The 18,433-nt window shown below is 43.0% G+C and overlaps 1 protein-coding gene across 2 annotated transcripts in view; it reads left to right on the top strand.

Annotated features, from left to right (window-relative positions):
* Positions 1 to 16,652, top strand: part of ppargc1b (peroxisome proliferator-activated receptor gamma, coactivator 1 beta) — a 73,844-nt gene extending 57,192 nt beyond the window's left edge. For both annotated transcript variants that reach the window (XM_034135416.1, XM_034135415.1), the window contains exons 4-13: positions 2,724 to 2,837; positions 4,022 to 4,488; positions 5,310 to 5,797; positions 6,002 to 6,047; positions 9,876 to 9,940; positions 10,317 to 10,938; positions 12,292 to 12,349; positions 13,196 to 13,314; positions 15,253 to 15,380; positions 16,424 to 16,652. In XM_034135416.1, the coding sequence (XP_033991307.1) occupies positions 2,724 to 2,837; positions 4,022 to 4,488; positions 5,310 to 5,797; positions 6,002 to 6,047; positions 9,876 to 9,940; positions 10,317 to 10,938; positions 12,292 to 12,349; positions 13,196 to 13,314; positions 15,253 to 15,380; positions 16,424 to 16,515 (2,199 nt within the window). In that variant the 3' untranslated portion in view covers positions 16,516 to 16,652. The remainder of the gene's footprint in view (positions 1 to 2,723; positions 2,838 to 4,021; positions 4,489 to 5,309; positions 5,798 to 6,001; positions 6,048 to 9,875; positions 9,941 to 10,316; positions 10,939 to 12,291; positions 12,350 to 13,195; positions 13,315 to 15,252; positions 15,381 to 16,423) is intronic.
* The last annotated feature ends 1,781 nt before the right edge of the window (positions 16,653 to 18,433 follow it).

Genomic DNA, 18,433 nt, shown 5'->3' with positions numbered 1-18,433 from the left:
CTACACCGGCGTGTTCTCTGCGAGCTGCACAGATTAGCGGGGGCTTTTCTCCCTAAGCTGATCTTCTATCAGCTGATATCCCCGTCATGACGCTGGGACTGAATGGATGAATAACAATGAAAGGATAGTGGGAGGATCAGGAGCGTTATGTTAATTTGAAAAACCCTTTGGAAGTAATTATGAGGAGGGGGTTTGTTCTGATTCCTGCTTCCTGTTTGATCTGAGAAGAAGAAGTGGATGAATGGAGGGATGGAAAGGATCACAGGTGTAGATAAAGCGGATTTTTTTTTAAACAATTCAATATTAAAACAGACGGTTAATGAATCAGACAATCAAACACTAGGGAAGGATTGTATCGAAGATAGTCATTCGGTTTGGAATTTTTTGACATATTACGGGATTTCAACTGCAAACGTTGGTAGGTTTCCATGTGTGTATGTATATAAAATACACACATACATAAACACAATTCTATATATACATACACATACAATACATACATAAGTACACACGCATTTAAATGTACACATAATGTATATATACACACATTTCCAGGGCAAACATAACATACAATACCAAATCAATGAAAATCCAAATGAAAAATTAAGGATAAAACTCGGTTTAAAATAATAAATTCATCCGAGTCCAGGTACAGATAATACAGTTTAATTTCGCATCCTATTTTAAATCAACTTGTGTTTTCAGTGGTGGTTGTAAAAGATCATAGATGGAGCAAAAGGATGGAAATGGGAAATGGAAAGTAGGAAAAATGAGCCGTAAGACGGGGAAAGGATTACAGTCGAGGAGAAGATGGAGGTAATCAGAGATGGAAAAGAGTTGATGACAAGACACCAGGAGGGATTGATGGAAACATGGAGGGGCAGAAGTCATATTGTGTTATTACAGCGATAGAAATGGCTCTTTAATGGGACTCGTGGATGTGCCGTGTAGCTGTCGGCTTTACTGAAGTGATGAATGTACAGGACTGTAACCCCGAGACCTCTGCTCACATTATTCCCCCGAAAAGACATCCATCTGTGAGGAGTTAACGTCCGACAGCTCGGAGATTAGAGAATGGAGTTTGGACGAGATCCGACTTTTTATCCCACGTGGAAACATTAAAAAAAACCTTGTTAGTCTTTACCACAAAACAGGGATTCATTTAAGTGAATCTTTTGGTCATATCTTTAAAAAAACCTTAAGAAAAAGGTTGCATTTGAGCCTTAAGATCAATTCTCTGGTGTCAGTACTTTACTCCACTACTTATTTTCCTGAAGACTTTTTACTTTGACTTCTTACATTTTGAACACAAATACCTGTACTTTCTACTTCTTACATTTTGAACCCAAATACCTGTACTTTCTACTTCTTACATGTTGAACACAAATACCTGTACTTTCTACTTCTCACATGTTGAACACAAATACCTGAACTTTCTACTTCTTACATGTTGAACACAAATACCTGTACTTTCTACTTCTTACATGTTGAACACAAATACCTGTACTTTCTACTTCTTACATTTTGAACACAAATACCTGTACTTTCTACTTCTTACATGTTGAACACAAATACCTGAACTTTCTACTTCTTACATGTTGAACACAAATACCTGTACTTTCTACTTCTTACATGTTGAACACAAATACCTGTACTTTCTACTTCTTACATTTTGAACACAAATACCTGTACTTTCTACTTCTTACATTTTGAACACAAATACCTGTACTTTCTACTTCTTACATGTTGAACACAAATACCTGTACTTTCTACTTCTTACATGTTGAACACAAATACCTGTACTTTCTACTTCTTACATTTTGAACACAAATACCTGTACTTTCTACTTCTTACATGTTGAACACAAATACCTGAACTTTCTACTTCTTACATTTTGAACACAAATACCTGAACTTTCTACTTCTTACATGTTGAACCCAAATACCTGTACTTTCTACTTCTTACATGTTGAACTCAAATACCTGTACTTTCTACTTCTTACATGTTGAACACAAATACCTGTACTTTCTACTTCTTACATGTTGAACACAAATACCTGTACTTTCTACTTCTTACATGTTGAACACAAATACCTGTACTTTCTACTTCTTACATTTTGAACACAAATACCTGTACTTTCTACTTCTTACATGTTGAACACAAATACCTGTACTTTCTACTTCTTACATGTTGAACTCAAATACCTGTACTTTCTACTTCTTACATGTTGAACACAAATACCTGTACTTTCTACTTCTCACATGTTGAACACAAATACCTGTACTTTCTACTTCTCACATTTTCCAAACAGGCTGGTTCCTTTAGTTTGAATGTGTGTTTGGTGGCGTGATCATTATTATTTAGAGTCATTGCGTGCCTATTGATTTGAACACGATCCGTGTATCCATCATTTCCTGGTCTTCTCTAAAGAAGAGGGACCAATGAAAACGTTGTCATGTTGCCGTTGTTCAGCATGGAAACATTCATTAGCTAACAATGACATTATTGTTCTATTAATATAAAGGGAGGTCAGGTACTCTTTAAAACAGCTGCTAGTTATGGGTACTTTTTACTGAAGTACATTTCAAAGCCCTCTTTACTTTTACTTGAGTAAAGAAGTTTAGTCAGTACTTCTACTTTCACCAGAGTATTTTTAAACACGAGTATCTGTACTTCTACTTGAGTAAAGGATGTGTTTATTTCCCCCTCCTCTTCCTCTCTAGCTGAAAAAGCTGCTGCTGACGCCTCCCAACGTTCCCGCAGGAATCGATTCACAGAAAGTCAACGGCAGTCGATACAGCAGCCGCAGCCTGAGGACGGTCAAACCTCTGGCCAAGGTGAGACAAGAACACCTGTTTACTTACTTCCTCTCTCTACCAATATAAGCACCAATGAAAGTGATAAGAGAGAGTAATCATCCCTCAACGATTACAACTACTAAAAGTATAGAAGTGATTCCTCGACCCTTCAACATCTCATCAGATTGAATGAATTTAGTAAATGTCATTAGCAGCAATCAGTCAAGACATGTTTTAATACGTTTGTTCTTGTGGGAAATGTGTACATATTTCTTCATCATAAATTGTCTCAGGATAACCAACGCTTTAACGGTGCTAATGTATTTAGTAAAAGAAAGCAAAAAAAGGTTTTGATAATTGCTTCCTCTCTGTCTTCTTCTGCTGTTCCCTTTAGTGTTTACTTCCTGTCTGTCTTCTTCTGCTGTTCCCTTTAGTGTTTACTTCCTCTCTGTCTTCTTCTGCTGTTCCCTTTAGTGTTTACTTCCTCTCTGTCTTCTTCTGCTGTTCCCTTTAGTGTTTACTTCCTGTCTGTCTTCTTCTGCTGTTCCCTTTAGTGTTTACTTCCTCTCTGTCTTCTTCTGCTGTTCCCTTTAGTGTTTACTTCCTGTCTGTCTTCTTCTGCTGTTCCCTTTAGTGTTTACTTCCTGTCTGTCTTCTTCTGCTGTTCCCTTTAGTGTTTACTTCCTCTCTGTCTTCTTCTGCTGTTCCCTTTAGTGTTTACTTCCTGTCTGTCTTCTTCTGCTGTTCCCTTTAGTGTTTACTTCCTCTCTGTCTTCTTCTGCTGTTCCCTTTAGTGTTTACTTCCTGTCTGTCTTCTTCTGCTGTTCCCTTTAGTGTTTACTTCCTCTCCGTCTTCTTCTGCTGTTCCCTTTAGTGTTTACTTCCTGTCTGTCTTCTTCTGCTGTTCCCTTTAGTGTTTACTTCCTCTCTGTCTTCTTCTGCTGTTCCCTTTAGTGTTTACTTCCTGTCTGTCTTCTTCTGCTGTTCCCTTTAAACATTTGTTTATCAACTCCTTGTAAGATGTTTGCAGAAACAAGCCCCAACCTTTGTGGTTTAGCTTCTTTCAAGTCTTTTAGACTTGTTCCTTCAGCCTGGACTCTACTGATGAAGCACATGAGGGATATATTTATGGAGTGTTTTGAGTCCATGAGAATGAAAGAGCTGTTCCTCTGATGATCAAACCGTTTGAATATAACGTCTCACGCTGTGTCTCCACCCTTCAGTGTGACCTCCGTCCGGACAGGAAGCCGCGCGCCGTCCGTCCGTCCGGTCGTCTCTGCACCGAGCTGCACAAACACCTGACCACCGCTCGAGACACTGAGGAGGACAAGGAGGAAGAGGAGGAGGAAGAGGACGAAGAGGACAGTGAGTCAGATGAGGAGGGTGAAGATGAAGAGGAGGAGTCTTCCAGCAGCGAAGTGGAGGGAGGAGTCGTCGCTGTTCTTCCTCCAAAGTCTCAGTTCAGCTCAGAGAAGGAGCTGCGCTCGGTGGTGGATCTGATCACCTACATGCACACCTACTGCCTGCCCATCCGCAAGCAGCAGGGCTGGGATCAAAGGAAGGAGGCGCCGAGGCCGAGGGCCCGAAACGAGGCCCCTCGCCCCACCACTAACGCCCACAGCAGGGTGGTACTGGTGTCCGCGCCGGGCACTGGGAGCAACAGCGCCCCCCGCAGGATGCCCTTTGCAAGGTTAGTCAAATCAAACAAAAATCTGTCATTGAGTTGTGAACCCGGAGATGTTGAGAAGAAGTGTTATGTTAGAAATGTATAGGTCTCCAGCACAAAGACTCTTCTGGATGCTAACCTGCACATTGCACAATTAGCATTAATTGCATTTGCAGACAATAGTTTTGGTTTTGGAGGTTATTGAGGATGCTGAGTCCATTTCTGACATTTTCAGGATCAAATATGACAGTTTTAACCAGGAATTGGAGTTGGCCATATTCGTACTCCTGTTGGGCTGATTTTGCTGAATCTTGGGTCGTTTTTGACTCAAAACTGCAATTGTGGACCCTGAAAATGTCAGCACATCCTCAACATACCTCAACAACCACACCAACATTGTCCGTTCTCGATATTTTTACTGTAGCAACGTAATGTCCGCTCTGTGGGACGAATGAAGGAATTCTGATCCGGATTCTGTTTCTTATTCTGCTCCTGAAAGTTGCCATAGTTGTACTCCTGGTGGACTGATTTTGCTGCATTTACGGTCGTTTTAAAGTTTTAGAGGACTCAAAACTGCAATTTTGGACCCTAATAATGTCAGAATTTGATACCACTTCCTCAATATACCTCAAAAGCCACACCAACATTGTCCATTCGCAATATCTTACTGTAACAACTTATTCGAGGGACTGCGGAGGGAAATGAGCTCAAAGCTAAATCTGGCACTGTTACGCTTGACACATTTGAATGTTTTAAGTGTTCATTACTGTGCATTGTCCCTGCCAAATAAACCATGAATAATAATAATTCTTAATCTGATTCTTATTCTGTTTCTTGTCCTTCAGGCGGCGGGAGATGAAGGCCAACTCTCTCCTCCGAGACCTCCTGCAGCAAAGCAGCTCGTACGACGTGAGCAAGCCTTACGGACTGCATACCCCCCCCTACGTTCACTCCCCCAGCAGAGTCTCACACCCAAATAAATCTTCCTCCCCCCCCTCCACCTCCTCCGCTATAAACAAGCTGGAGCTCCGTAAAGACTCCCAGAGGCGGCCTCCGAGCCCGGACGTGGATTTTGTGGATTTTGCAGATTTTGCGGAGGACGGCGGCTCTTTTTCGGTTCGTCGCTCCCGTCGACTCGCCTCTTTCCCGAGTCGCTTCGGCAAGAGGCTTCGGCCAGGAAAGGAGAGGGAAGGAGTCATGGGGGGGAAGGAAAGGGAAGAATGGGAGGAGGCGAGAGCGGGAGTCAAAACACAAACAGGAGGAGCGACGACGACGACGACGACCGAAAAGCTGATGGCCGGAGAACTAGAGAACAAACACTGCTGCCACAACGGTGAGGTTTAATACACACACACACACACACGCACACACACACACACACACACACACACACACACACACACACACACACACACACACACACACACACACACACACACACACACACACACACACACACACACACACACACACACACATATGCTGGGGTGCATGTTGTCAAGTTATGTTTATAACTGTATTTTTCATGTGCTTGCAGAGAAACGAGCCTGCCTCTGTCTGCCTCTCAACTCCAAGAACACAGGGTGAGTCTCTCTATGTGAAGATGAGATGAGATCAGATGAGATCAGATGAGATGAGATCAGATCAGATCAGATGAGAACAGATCAGATCAGATCAGATGAGATGAGATCAGATGAGATGAGATCAGATGAGATGAGATCAGATCAGATCAGATGAGAACAGATCAGATCAGATCAGATCAGATGAGATGAGATGAGATCAGATGAGATGAGATCAGATCAGATCAGATCAGATCAGATCAGATCAGATCAGATCAGATCAGATCAGATCAGATGAGATACCTTTTTCCAGGTAGATTTCTGATAAAGAGTGTGATGTAAACTCCAAATGGATTCACTGGAAGCTACTGATCCACATTGCTGAGGAAATGCATTGGACTTCATGCAAATGGTTTATTGATGATTGCTGATCGAGAGGCAGCTTCCATTAAGCAGCAAACCACGGCGTTCATTTCCTCTGCTGTCATCTCAAAGATTCCCCCTCTAATTGGTTCGATCCCACTTGTTTTGTTGTATCAATGATATGATCTAGTGCTTCACGATGTGGCAGCGCTCCATAACTCATACACTTCCAAGTATTGAGTTGTTTAGTCCGGGAGGATTTGTTGTTGGCAGGGAGGAAAAAACCTTTGAAACTAAGACAGATAACACGACGCTGATGAACACATTTAGCAAAGTTTGACGGATCGGCTGTGGATCTTAAAACCTCTGTTTGCTGCAGACGGGTCAGCTTTATTGTTTTTCCAACGCAGTTTAGATCGAACCATCCCTTCTTCTGCATGAGGAAAGCATCGATGCAGTGTCAGAGCCTTCAGTCTCTTCATAGAGCATCTTCTTCAAAGTAGATTCTGGCACTTTCACACTCGGGCTGATTGCAGCACCACAGATAGTTCTTAGTCACACTTTGAATATGTATGCACAGGTTGGAGACACATGGATGAGGAGACAAGTAGATAGGAGGGAGGGATGAAAGGATGTAAGGATGAAGGGATTAAGGATAAGAGAAGGGAGGGATGAAGGGAGGAAAGGATGAAGGGATTAAGGGATGAAAGGATGTAGGGATGAAGGATAAGAGAAGGAAGGGAGGAAGGGAGGGATGAAGGGATTAAGGATGAAGGATAAGAGAAGGGAGGGATGAAGGGAGGAAGGGATTAAGGGATGAAGGGATGAAGATGTAGGGATGAAGATGTAGGGATGAAGAGATGAAGGGATGAAGATGTAGGGATGAAGGAATGAAGGAATGAAGATGTAGGGATGAAGGAATGAAGGGATGAAGATGTAGGGATGAAGATGTAGGGATGAAGGAATGAAGGGATGAAGATGTAGGGATGAAGATGTAGGGATGAAGATGTAGGGATGAAGGGATGAAGGAATGTAGGGATGAAGGAATGAAGGAATGAAGATGTAGGGATGAAGATGAAGGGATGAAGGGATGAAGATGTAGGGATGAAGGAATGAAGGGATGAAGATGTAGGGATGAAGATGTAGGGATGAAGATGTCGGGATGAAGATGTAGGGATGAAGATGTCGGGATGAAGGAATGTAGGGATGAAGATGAAGGGATGAAGGGATGAAGGAATGTAGGGATGAAGATGAAGGAATGAAGGGATGAAGATGTAGGGATGAAGATGTAGGGATGAAGGAATGAAGGATGAAGATGTAGGGATGAAGATGTAGGGATGAAGGAATGTAGGGATGAAGATGTAGGGATGAAGATGTAGGGATGAAGATGTCGGGATGAAGATGTAGGGATGAAGATGTCGGGATGAAGGAATGTAGGGATGAAGATGAAGGGATGAAGGGATGAAGGGATGAAGATGTAGGGATGAAGATGTAGGGATGAAGGAATGAAGGGATGAAGATGTAGGGATGAAGATGTAGGGATGAAGATGTAGGGATGAAGATGTCGGGATGAAGGAATGTAGGGATGAAGATGAAGGGATGAAGGGATGAAGGGATGTCGGGATGAAGGAATGTAGGGATGAAGATGAAGGGATGAAGGAATGTAGGGATGAAGATGTAGGGATGAAGGAATGAAGGGATGAAGATGTAGGGATGAAGATGTAGGGATGAAGATGTAGGGATGAAGATGTCGGGATGAAGGAATGTAGGGATGAAGATGAAGGGATGAAGGGATGAAGGGATGTCGGGATGAAGGAATGTAGGGATGAAGATGAAGGGATGAAGGGATGAAGGAATGTAGGGATGAAGATGAAGGGATGAAGGGATGAAGGGATGAAGGAATGTAGGAATGTAGGGATGAAGATGTAGGGATGAAGATGTAGGGATGAAGGAATGTAGGGATGAAGATGTCGGGATGAAGGAATGTAGGGATGAAGATGAAGGATGTAGGAATGAAGGAATGTAGGGATGAAGATGTAGGGATGAAGATGTAGGGATGAAGGAATGTAGGGATGAAGATGTCGGGATGAAGGAATGTAGGGATGAAGATGTAGGGATGAAGATGTCGGGATGAAGGAATGTAGGGATGAAGATGTAGGGATGAAGGGATGAAGGAATGTAGGGATGAAGATGTAGGGATGAAGATGTAGGGATGAAGGGATGAAGGAATGTAGGGATGAAGATGTAGGGATGAAGGGATGAAGATGTAGGGATGAAGATGTCGGGATGAAGGAATGTAGGATGAAGATGTAGGGATGAAGATGTCGGGATGAAGGAATGTAGGGATGAAGATGTCGGGATGAAGGAATGTAGGGATGAAGATGTAGGGATGAAGGGATGAAGGAATGTAGGAATGAAGGAATGTAGGAATGTAGGAATGAAGGAATGTAGGGATGAAGATGTAGGGATGAAGATGTAGGGATGAAGATGTAGGGATGAAGATGTAGGGATGAAGGAATGTAGGGATGAAGATGTCGGGATGAAGGAATGTAGGGATGAAGATGAAGGGATGAAGGGATGAAGATGAAGGGATGAAGATGTAGGGATGAAGGAATGTAGGAATGAAGGAATGTAGGGATGAAGATGTAGGGATGAAGGAATGAAGATGTAGGAATGAAAATGTAGGAATGAAGGGATGTAGGGATGAAGATGTAGGGATGTAGGAATGAAGGGATGAAGATGTAGGGGTGTAGGAATGAAGGGATGAAGGGATGAAGGAATGAAAAGTCACCTGCAAAGACGTGAGGGGCTAAAATATGAACAAAGTAGTAGTGAACCTTCATAAATCCTGGTTTGCATCCATGTCATGTTTAATCTCATAAAACCAGATCAAATGGGCCCAAATTCCATTTCCAAAGATCCCTAATGAACGGGGACCTCTGCCTGGCTCTGATTTTTAATCTGTGCCAGACAGACTGCTCTTACTTTTAAAGATCAACCCCCTCCCCTCCGGCCTGGATCTCCTCCAACCAGGCTGAGTGCTTCCCTCCACAAACCCCTGGCGTCCGTCCATCTTCTAAATGAGCCTGTCTTCTGAAGCGTTCACCGAAAAAAGAAAGAGTTGTGTTTGTTTGGTTTTTTATATATTTGACTCTCCTGTTCTCTGAGGAGTTTCAGTAATAACCCGCCTGAAGCCAATCCACTCCATGCTGCCATTCATGGCGACTGGAGCAACAGAAGCAGACAGCCAGGAATAGAAAGCAGCAGCAGAAGAATAGGGGAGGACATGTGGCTGTTGTGATAAGAAACCTTTACCGAGAGAAACATCATTCAAATTCAGCAGGCATCAGCTGGAGCTATTTGTGTGTCATGGGGAAGAAGAGCTCTCTGTTATTGGGTTCCTTTTGACTCGGATGATTGAAAAACACAACAGACTCCAACATGACAAAGCACTCTTTAATGTAACGCCTCTTTCTGTGTTTCCACCAGAGAGTCCCAGTACAGCAGCAAGCCTTTCGAGCAGACGCTGGGAGTGGATCTGTGCGGGACGGCAGGTAAACAAATCTCCTTAAGGGGACAATAAAGTATATCCTATCATATCGTAAACACAGATCATGTTTAATAAGGGTTTGTTTGGATGATGGCAACAGGTTACAGCTCTAGACATGTCCTCATAAGAGCCAGGGGAGAGTGGGATTACATCTGTTTTAGTTTGGGATTAGACCTAACAAGATGCCGGGTATGAACACCGGGGATGTAGGGAACAAGGGATGAAGAGAAAAAGATGAAGGGATGAAGGGCATGAAAACTCATACACATTTAGGAGTTAGAAGGGGTTTATGTGCAGGACTGTTTCTTGTCAGGATGCAGTTTGTTTGAAATGATTATATGATCATTTGACTCATGTTGTACCCCCTCCTCCCTCCTCAGGTCTCACCCCTCCCACCACCCCGCCTCACAAACCAGTGGAGGATGAGCTCTTCAAACCTTCAGAGGCAGGAAAACCCAGTGATGTTGTCGGCGTTTCCACGAAGGCTTCCTCGTCCTGGCTTTCTCGCGCTCACCCTCCACGGAAGCTTCCGGAACAAACGGAGCTTTACGCCCAGTTGCGGCGCATGGGTCAGGCGGGCGCCAACGAATCCTACCGGACCTTCGGAGATCACGACTACTGCGCGCTGAGCCTCGGGGAGAGCAGGAAACGCAGCGCCGACATGTTGGGCGCCATTTTACAGGCGCAAAGTGGGGGAATGGATGGTAGCAAAGCACCGAAAAATGTAGACGATCAGGGGTCGAGGGAGAGAGAGAGGGAGAGAGAGGAAGTGATGGTGGTGTCACAGATAGCAGAATTGCTGGAGCAGCAGATCACGACCACCACGACCAAAACGACGAGGAAGTTGGTGATTTCTTCGTTGCCGCCGCCCTCTCACTGCCAGTCGGCGACCGCTACGCCGCCGGTGTCCGAGGAGGAGGCGGAGAGATCGTCTGCGTCTCGCTCGCCATCACCCACAATGCACCTGTGTCCCGACTCCCCCGCCAGCAAGACAGACTCCAGGTGAGACAGAACACGATAAAATGCTTTATTGTCAGATCAACATGTTTCTTGCATCACAACAGCTTCAACAAGGACACATATTAAGACACGATACAAGGAACAGACATTTACCGTAACATGACGATCACTGAAGAGAAAACATGCTCAGTTTCAGCTGCAACTCTGTATTTAATTTGAGGATTAACTCGTGCACAAAGGAGTGCTTCAGTCAATCAAGTGGGACCCTGTTCCTCTGATTTGATAAAGATTCATATTCTCTGTTCAGGACCTGGTCGGAGTTAGAGATGATGTTGATACGGTCAGCTGATTCATAGAGTCTCTCACAGACCTACAACAGTTGAGCAGATTTCCAACTGGTTGAGCAGTTTTGACTTTAAAGCTGTGGACAAACACTTGTACCATGGAGGAAGAGGAGGGAGGGGTCAAGAAGATATCAAACTGAGAGAGGCAGGTCTCTCATAGACACTTGTAAATTCACCAGTGGGGTATTTACTGACCTATTTTATGTCGTAGAACAAAAGATGAAAATCTCTTCAGCTTGTATTAACCACAGACAGGCTAACAACCAAAAACACATTCAGAAAACCATTGACTTCCAGACCAGGGGACAGGCATTTGATACACTCTAATCCAAGTACCACTCTTGTGTAATTGTCTTGGCATATTGTGGCACATATGGGAAGCCAACTGCTCACAACACAAGGTCTACAATCTGTCTGTAGCTGTGAACAAAGGCCAGTTAGAAGAACAGTGTGTTTGCAGAATGGATTGAACTCTACGTCTTATGCTAAATATCGACGCACCAAATCATAGAGACAAGAGTAAACAAAGGCTTTACTCTACATGCAGACATCTTTGGTTGTAAATGCGCCACAAGTCAAAGCATCAAACGCTGATCAGGAAAACATAGCATTGCAGCAACACGACCAACCATAGCCTTTGAAGGTTTTTACTTTAAACAATATTCCGTTATACCTGAGATTTGCTCTTTTGCCCAGATCTCTGCATGTAGAGAAGTGAAGGTGATGCATTCAGTGTGTACCAATCGTTATTTAACCACATCTTGTGCATGTTTCAAAGACTGTACTGTGAATCAGGTCAGTGTTCATTCTGCCCTTGTAAGATACAGTGTGAGTTGACTTTACACAGAATCAGGTCAGTGTTCGTATTATTTCTGTACCTGGCAGACAAAGGGAGGGGATGAAACAGTAAGAGGTGTTGCAGTGTTGCAGTCAGAGGGAGGAAGTGTCAGATTTTGCCGCAGTTCACCTGTTCCCTCGTGTCTGACATTTCAGCTTCACCTTCTGTCCTTTTCTCACTAACGCTTCTCTTTCTCTCTCGTTCACTTCTTAGTGAGAACTCGGAGATCTGTCCCGACGACAAGCAGAGGAACAAAGCCAAGTCTGACGAGGTACAGAGAACACACACACTTTCACACACTCTTAAATATAAAGGCAAACTCCTCAGCAGAATGGGAGAAGTACTCAGATCTTGTACTTGAGTAAAAGTAGAAGTACTCAGATCTTGTACTTGTAGTAAAAGTAGAAGTACTCAGATCTTGTACTTGTAGTAAAAGTAGAAGTACTCAGATCTTGTACTTGAGTAAAAGTAGAAGTTCTCAGATCTTGTACTTGTAGTAAAAGTAGAAGTACTCAGATCTTGTACTTGAGTAAAAGTAGAAGTACTCAGATCTTGTACTTGTAGTAAAAGTAGAAGTACTCAGATCTTGTACTTGAGTAAAAGTAGAAGTACTCAGATCTTGTACTTGAGTAAAAGTAGAAGTATTCAGATCTTGTACTTTAGTAAAAGTAGAAGTACTCAGATCTTGTACTTGAGTAAAAGTAGAAGTATTCAGATCTTGTACTTTAGTAAAAGTAGAAGTACTGAGATCTTGTACTTGTAGTAAAAGTAGAAGTACTCAGATCTTGTACTTGAGTAAAAGTAGAAGTATTCAGATCTTGTACTTGTAGTAAAAGTAGAAGTACTCAGATCTTGTACTTGTAGTAAAAGTAGAAGTACTCAGGTCTTGTACACCTCTGCTCCTCAGTAGCCTTAAGACTTTAAAACGACACAAAGCATGCAAATATGATTTTAGGTCATGCTTATGCAAACTGATATTCAGATGCATGCTGCAGCAGGGAGGGGAAGTACAGTGTTGTCCGTCCTGCAATCATTTCCCACGTCTGTCCTCCTGCTCTGCGTTGTCCTATTTTTTAATGTATGTCCCTGACTGTTGCCATGGTTTCCCTGTTTCCAGGACAACTGCCAGGTGTTCTACATCCACAACCTGCCAACCAGCGTGACCCAGAACGTGCTGCGGAAACGCTTCCAGGTTTTCGGAAAACCAGAGGACTGCAAAGTCATCATCTGCAACGAGTGAGTGTGATCCTGATTCCTCCTTCTGTAAATACATCCTTTATAGTCAGAGGGGAGTGTGGTACTCATGATGATGTCCCATTGTTATTAACTCATACTGGACTGAGTGCTTTTATCTTCAGTAGACTGGACTACTAATATAAGTTGACAAATATGACACGTGGGGTTCCTCAAGGCTCCCTCCTGGGGCCTCTTCTCTTTCACATCTACATACAAATAACAAAACAAGTCAGCCTACCTATATCACCTCGAGAATATATTGAGGATTAAAAGACACATGTCACAGCAGCATTTGGAAAAAAGTGTCCATGCTTTTATCTTCAGCAGACTGGACTACTGCAATGGTGTCTTTACAGGTCTCACTAAAACATAGGAAGCTGCAGGTTATTCAGAACGCCGCTGCTAACACTTAGAAAGTGCAGTCCAGTTCTGAGGTCTTTACACTGGCTTCCTGTCAGAGACTTCATACTGCTGCTGGTTTATAAAGCACTGAATGGTTTATTCTGATCTCCTGCTAAATGATGAACCATCCAGAACTCTCAAGTCTTCTGGTCTGCTTTCTGTCCCCAGAACCAGAACTAAACATGGAGGAGTTAAGTTATTATGCTCCATACATCTGGAACAAACTCCCAGAAACCTGCAGGTCCTTTTCAATCCAGGCTATAGAACTATTCATATCTCACACTGCACTGTAACTTTTATTTGATTATCTTTGCTTTCTAATGACTGTTTTTAAAGGCCATTTTATAATGTGTCTCCTCTCCTGTAAAGCACTTTTAAATGCCTTGTGTTGAAAGGTGCTATATACATATACAGGGTGTCCGCGGGGTCTTAAAAAGTATTAAAAGTTGATAAATCAATTTAGCGAAAATTAAGGCTATTAAAAAGTATTAAAGGGCATTTTCCAAGGTATTACATTCTGTAGCTAGTTTTCAATAAGTATATGAATTGTCCAAAGAGGTTGTATTCTACAGTCTGCCTGAATGTAATCATTGCGTAGGTGTGTAGTGTGATTCTGTGTAGTTTATTTATGGCATCCCGTTGGATTTGACGTCATCTGAACAGGACATCGCACGCTCACTGCTTGATAGCGCGCGAAGGTCCGTTTACGCCGGTTGTTAAACAACATCGTTATGGGGAAATGCAAGTCTGCGTCCAAATGGTTGGAAGATAAGGAGGAAGGACAATCAATACTGTATATAGTCAATGTGAGGTAAAATGTGTCGCCAATGTAACCGGTTAGAACTCCAAGTGGCGATGAGGTCTTAAAATGTATGGAAAGGGTCTTAAAAAAGGTCTTAAAAGGTATTACATGTGACTTCAGGATTCCTGATATACCTGCCTTACCTATACTGAGTGCTTGAAAAACTAAGCTTTTTAAATGAACTGTAAAAAAAAGCAACTCATCAGCAATGCCGGTCTCAATCCCCAGAAGTAATCCGGCAACCTGTTGGTTTAAGGATCAGTCGCAATCGTTCTTCTTTTAAAAGAAAGGGATATTGCCCTTGACCGAGTCACTTCTCCTGGGACTTGTATTGTCTCTGCCCACTGATAAAGGGTCAATAACAAAGGACAAGTTTCCCCAGAGACATTCATTAAATATGACTTTTAAACAAAGAAATGGTGTCTTGTTTTTTTGCAGACATTCTTCCTTTTATGCCTCCTTTAAAATGCTGAAATAGACTTGATGTAGTAAATACAAATCAGGCATCAGTCCAGGGACAGACTGGATCCAATAGGCGACGTATTTGGATTCATTTCCTCTGTATTTCAATCCAATTATCCCCTCAATGTGTGCGTTGAATGCCCATTGAATGAAAGGATGCATATGATTCATTGAGCGTTCTCCATCTTTACTGATGCCAGGACGTACGCTTTCATCCTCTCCAAAGCAAACTGTCTTTATCTTAATGTGTGTGTGTGTGTGTGTGTTTGCAGGGAGCGCTGTGGGGTGATAAAGATCCGTCAGGCGGGGGTTCAGAAGCACTGGAGGGAACGAGAGCCAGTGTTCCAGAACGCTCCTGCAGGTCTGAAGCGGCTGACGAGGAAACGCTACATAGATCTTGGTAATAAACACACCCTGACACTTATACTGCAAACTACAAGCGTGGAAATAAAGCTTGATGGTATTGTTACTCGGCATGTGTTTGCAATAGGTAGATGGATACTTTATATACTGTATCTACAGTAGATAAGACATATATCATTAACAATACACGCTGTAAAATGGTCTTGTTCTAAGTTATTAGGTCTGTTTGTCACATGATAGATTTTGTACTTGCATTTGGATTTGTGAGCAACATTTCAGGGGGAAACTAGTGACGTTCTAGGAGTTCCTTCAACTAGAGCTTAACTGGGTTTTCTTCCATTATATTTCTCAGAAAACAGGACATATTGTTGGATGTATATACCTATAAGTCAAGAATCGTGCCTGTTTACTGGACCTGTGTGAAATTCTAGTTTCTACTCAAGAAAGATTGATTGGAACTGATCAACTTGGACATTTGACAACCAATGCAAACATGGATTTAAAAGGCGATATTTACGATGTTGGTTAAGCAAATACCACGATTGGGCCTTAAAGGTGGGGTAGGTAATTTTGGAGAAACCAGCTCGAGATCGCTAGAATTTGAAAATACACAGCCGGAGAAAATCTGCCACTTCCTTACAGAGCCCCTCCTCCAACACACACGAACGCGCACATGACCAATGAGGGCACGAGATAAGTTAGTGCACAGATGGAAGGCTGACAGGCAGGTAGGCCATCCAGTTATTTTAGCCGGGCCAGCTCAGATGATTGGTCGTGCTTTTTACAGTACTACAGCTTCCACAGATGATATTTCTTTATGGATTTTTTGTCAAAGCACTTCAGATATTCATTGCTATCGGGATGTTAAGAGCATTCCATGGAATATAACAAAAAGTGTATCTCGAGCCGGTTTCTCAAACTTACCTACCCTACCTTTAAGTTAGAAATATCAAAAACACAACTTGGACTTTGACTCCTTAGACTTTGACTCAGACTTTGACTCTGACTCCTTAGACTTTGACTCCTTGGACTTTATGACTCCTTGTATTTGACCATATCTTTGTTTTCTGTGTGTTGCAGACGAGGCAGGCCCGGGCCCCGTGAAGAGCAAGTACGATGCACTGGACTTTGACACTCTGCTGAAGGAGGCCCAGAAGTCTTTGCACCGCTGACAGCGCCCCCTCCTGGCAGCCTTAGTGAACTACACCCTCTACTACAGGGCCCTCAGAAAGGCCCATTAGTACCCCCATGCAAGGCAACCTCGCAAAATGTTTACATTTTTACCATTGGAATAAAGTAGTGATAAGGACCTCGTTGTTTTTTTTTTTTGTTTTTTTTCTTTCACCGGAGGATATATTGCTTAAAAACGAGGAATCCACCGGAGAGCAAAAGGACTTACAACAGTACACCGAGTACGAACGATGATGATACAGCTGTTTGCTGACAATAACCGTCTGTTGGTGACTTCAGAGGACCTCTGTAGCAAAACCTTGCTATTCCTGCGTTGGTCGTCGTGGTGTGTGTGTTTCTGCGTGTGCGTGTTCTTCGTTCTGTTCGTTTTGTAAAAAAAAAAAGATAAAACCTCCCCTTTTCCGGTTACGGGTGGTGAAGCTGCAAGCTGCAAGCTGCAAGCTGCAAGCTGCAACCTGCAAGCTGCAAGCTGCAACCTGCAAGCTGCAACCTGCAAGCTGCAACCTGCAAGCTGCAACCTGCAAGCTGCAACCTGCAAGCTGCAAGCTGCAACATGCAACCTGCAAGCTGCAACCTGCAAGGTGCAACCTGCAACCTGCAAGGTGCAACCTGCAACATGCAAGCTGCAAGCTGCAAGGTGCAACCTGCAAGGTGCAACCTGCAACATGCAAGCTGCAACCTGCAAGGTGCAACCTGCAACCTGCAACCTGCAAGCTGCAAGCTGTTGTGGCTGTTAACCAGAACAAAAAAAACCCTGCTTTGTTTTAGCGAAGAATTGTGGATGTTATAAATTCTAAAATCTATTGTGTGTGTGTTATGGACAAAGACTATATAAAAAAACATTTAACGTAATCATTTGATGACTGATAAAAGTTTACAAATCTAAAATGAAGAAGAAGAAAATCATGTTTTTTTTTTCTTTTTTGTAATTGTAGTGCTTCCTTGATTTGATCTATGCACTGTACGGAGGGAAACGCCTCCGCCACGTTCCCTGTTTGACTCGAACTCTGCCATGCTTTAGGTTTCTGCTACTGGCTGCTGCAGGCTCTGTTTGGTAGGCGTTTCATACATTAAGACCCCGACTATGACCTGGAAAAAGATGTACCTTTATATTTATTCCAACCCATGCAAACACGGATTGGAAAGGCAATATTTACTGCATTTGTTGAGCAAATCCCAAGTTAGAAAACACCATTTGACGGGTGTTTCATGGGTTGCTTCCAGGTATGTTTTTTCCACATCTGGAGGGGTCTTGATGTACCTTTTATAGGGTCCCACTGAACATGTGTCCTCTGAAGGATGCAGCCTAATGACACCCACAGCCAATGCAACACTTACTGTTTACATTTGGACTGCAGCAAGCAGGACAATAATGGGGAAATGAAGATGGTAGCCATAGAATACTTTATATCATACGTTGTTATGAATCCATCACAGCTGCACTTTGTCTCCAGATCCTCCCAGTCCAATCTCCGTTACAGTCATTCAACTATTGTTAATGTCCTGGTGACATTAGTGCATTGGGTTTCTAAGTTTAAAGGGGATCAAGACCACTTTGCTCCCCCCCCCCCCCTATAATCCACAAATCAACAAATCTGTTGGAATGTATTCAAGAATTTGAATGTAATCATCGAGTTTTCCCCATTTCTGCTTGCCCAAAGATTGTGGAGTTTTTTTGGTGCTTTAAAGTAAGTTGTCCGGTCTGCAGGAAGTTACCGTTTGAAATGCAGTCCGGTTAGAACCGCTTTCCTGATGCAGCCAGTAGCAGTGAAAAGGGAGAGAGCCTCCACACCTATAGTGCCAATATGGTGGCACCAAAGGGCGAGCGAGGGACGGGCTTGAAAGTAAAGAACAAAAAAACAATCGGCTGAAAATCTGGTTTCTCATCCGGGAGGTATC

The sequence above is a fragment of the Trematomus bernacchii genome, unplaced genomic scaffold (assembly GCF_902827165.1).
Source record: "Trematomus bernacchii unplaced genomic scaffold, fTreBer1.1, whole genome shotgun sequence".
In the NCBI taxonomy this organism is placed as follows: Eukaryota; Metazoa; Chordata; class Actinopteri; order Perciformes; family Nototheniidae; genus Trematomus; species Trematomus bernacchii.
Note: the sequence above shows the minus strand (reverse complement) of the source record. Positions and strands in the feature narration are given on the sequence as shown.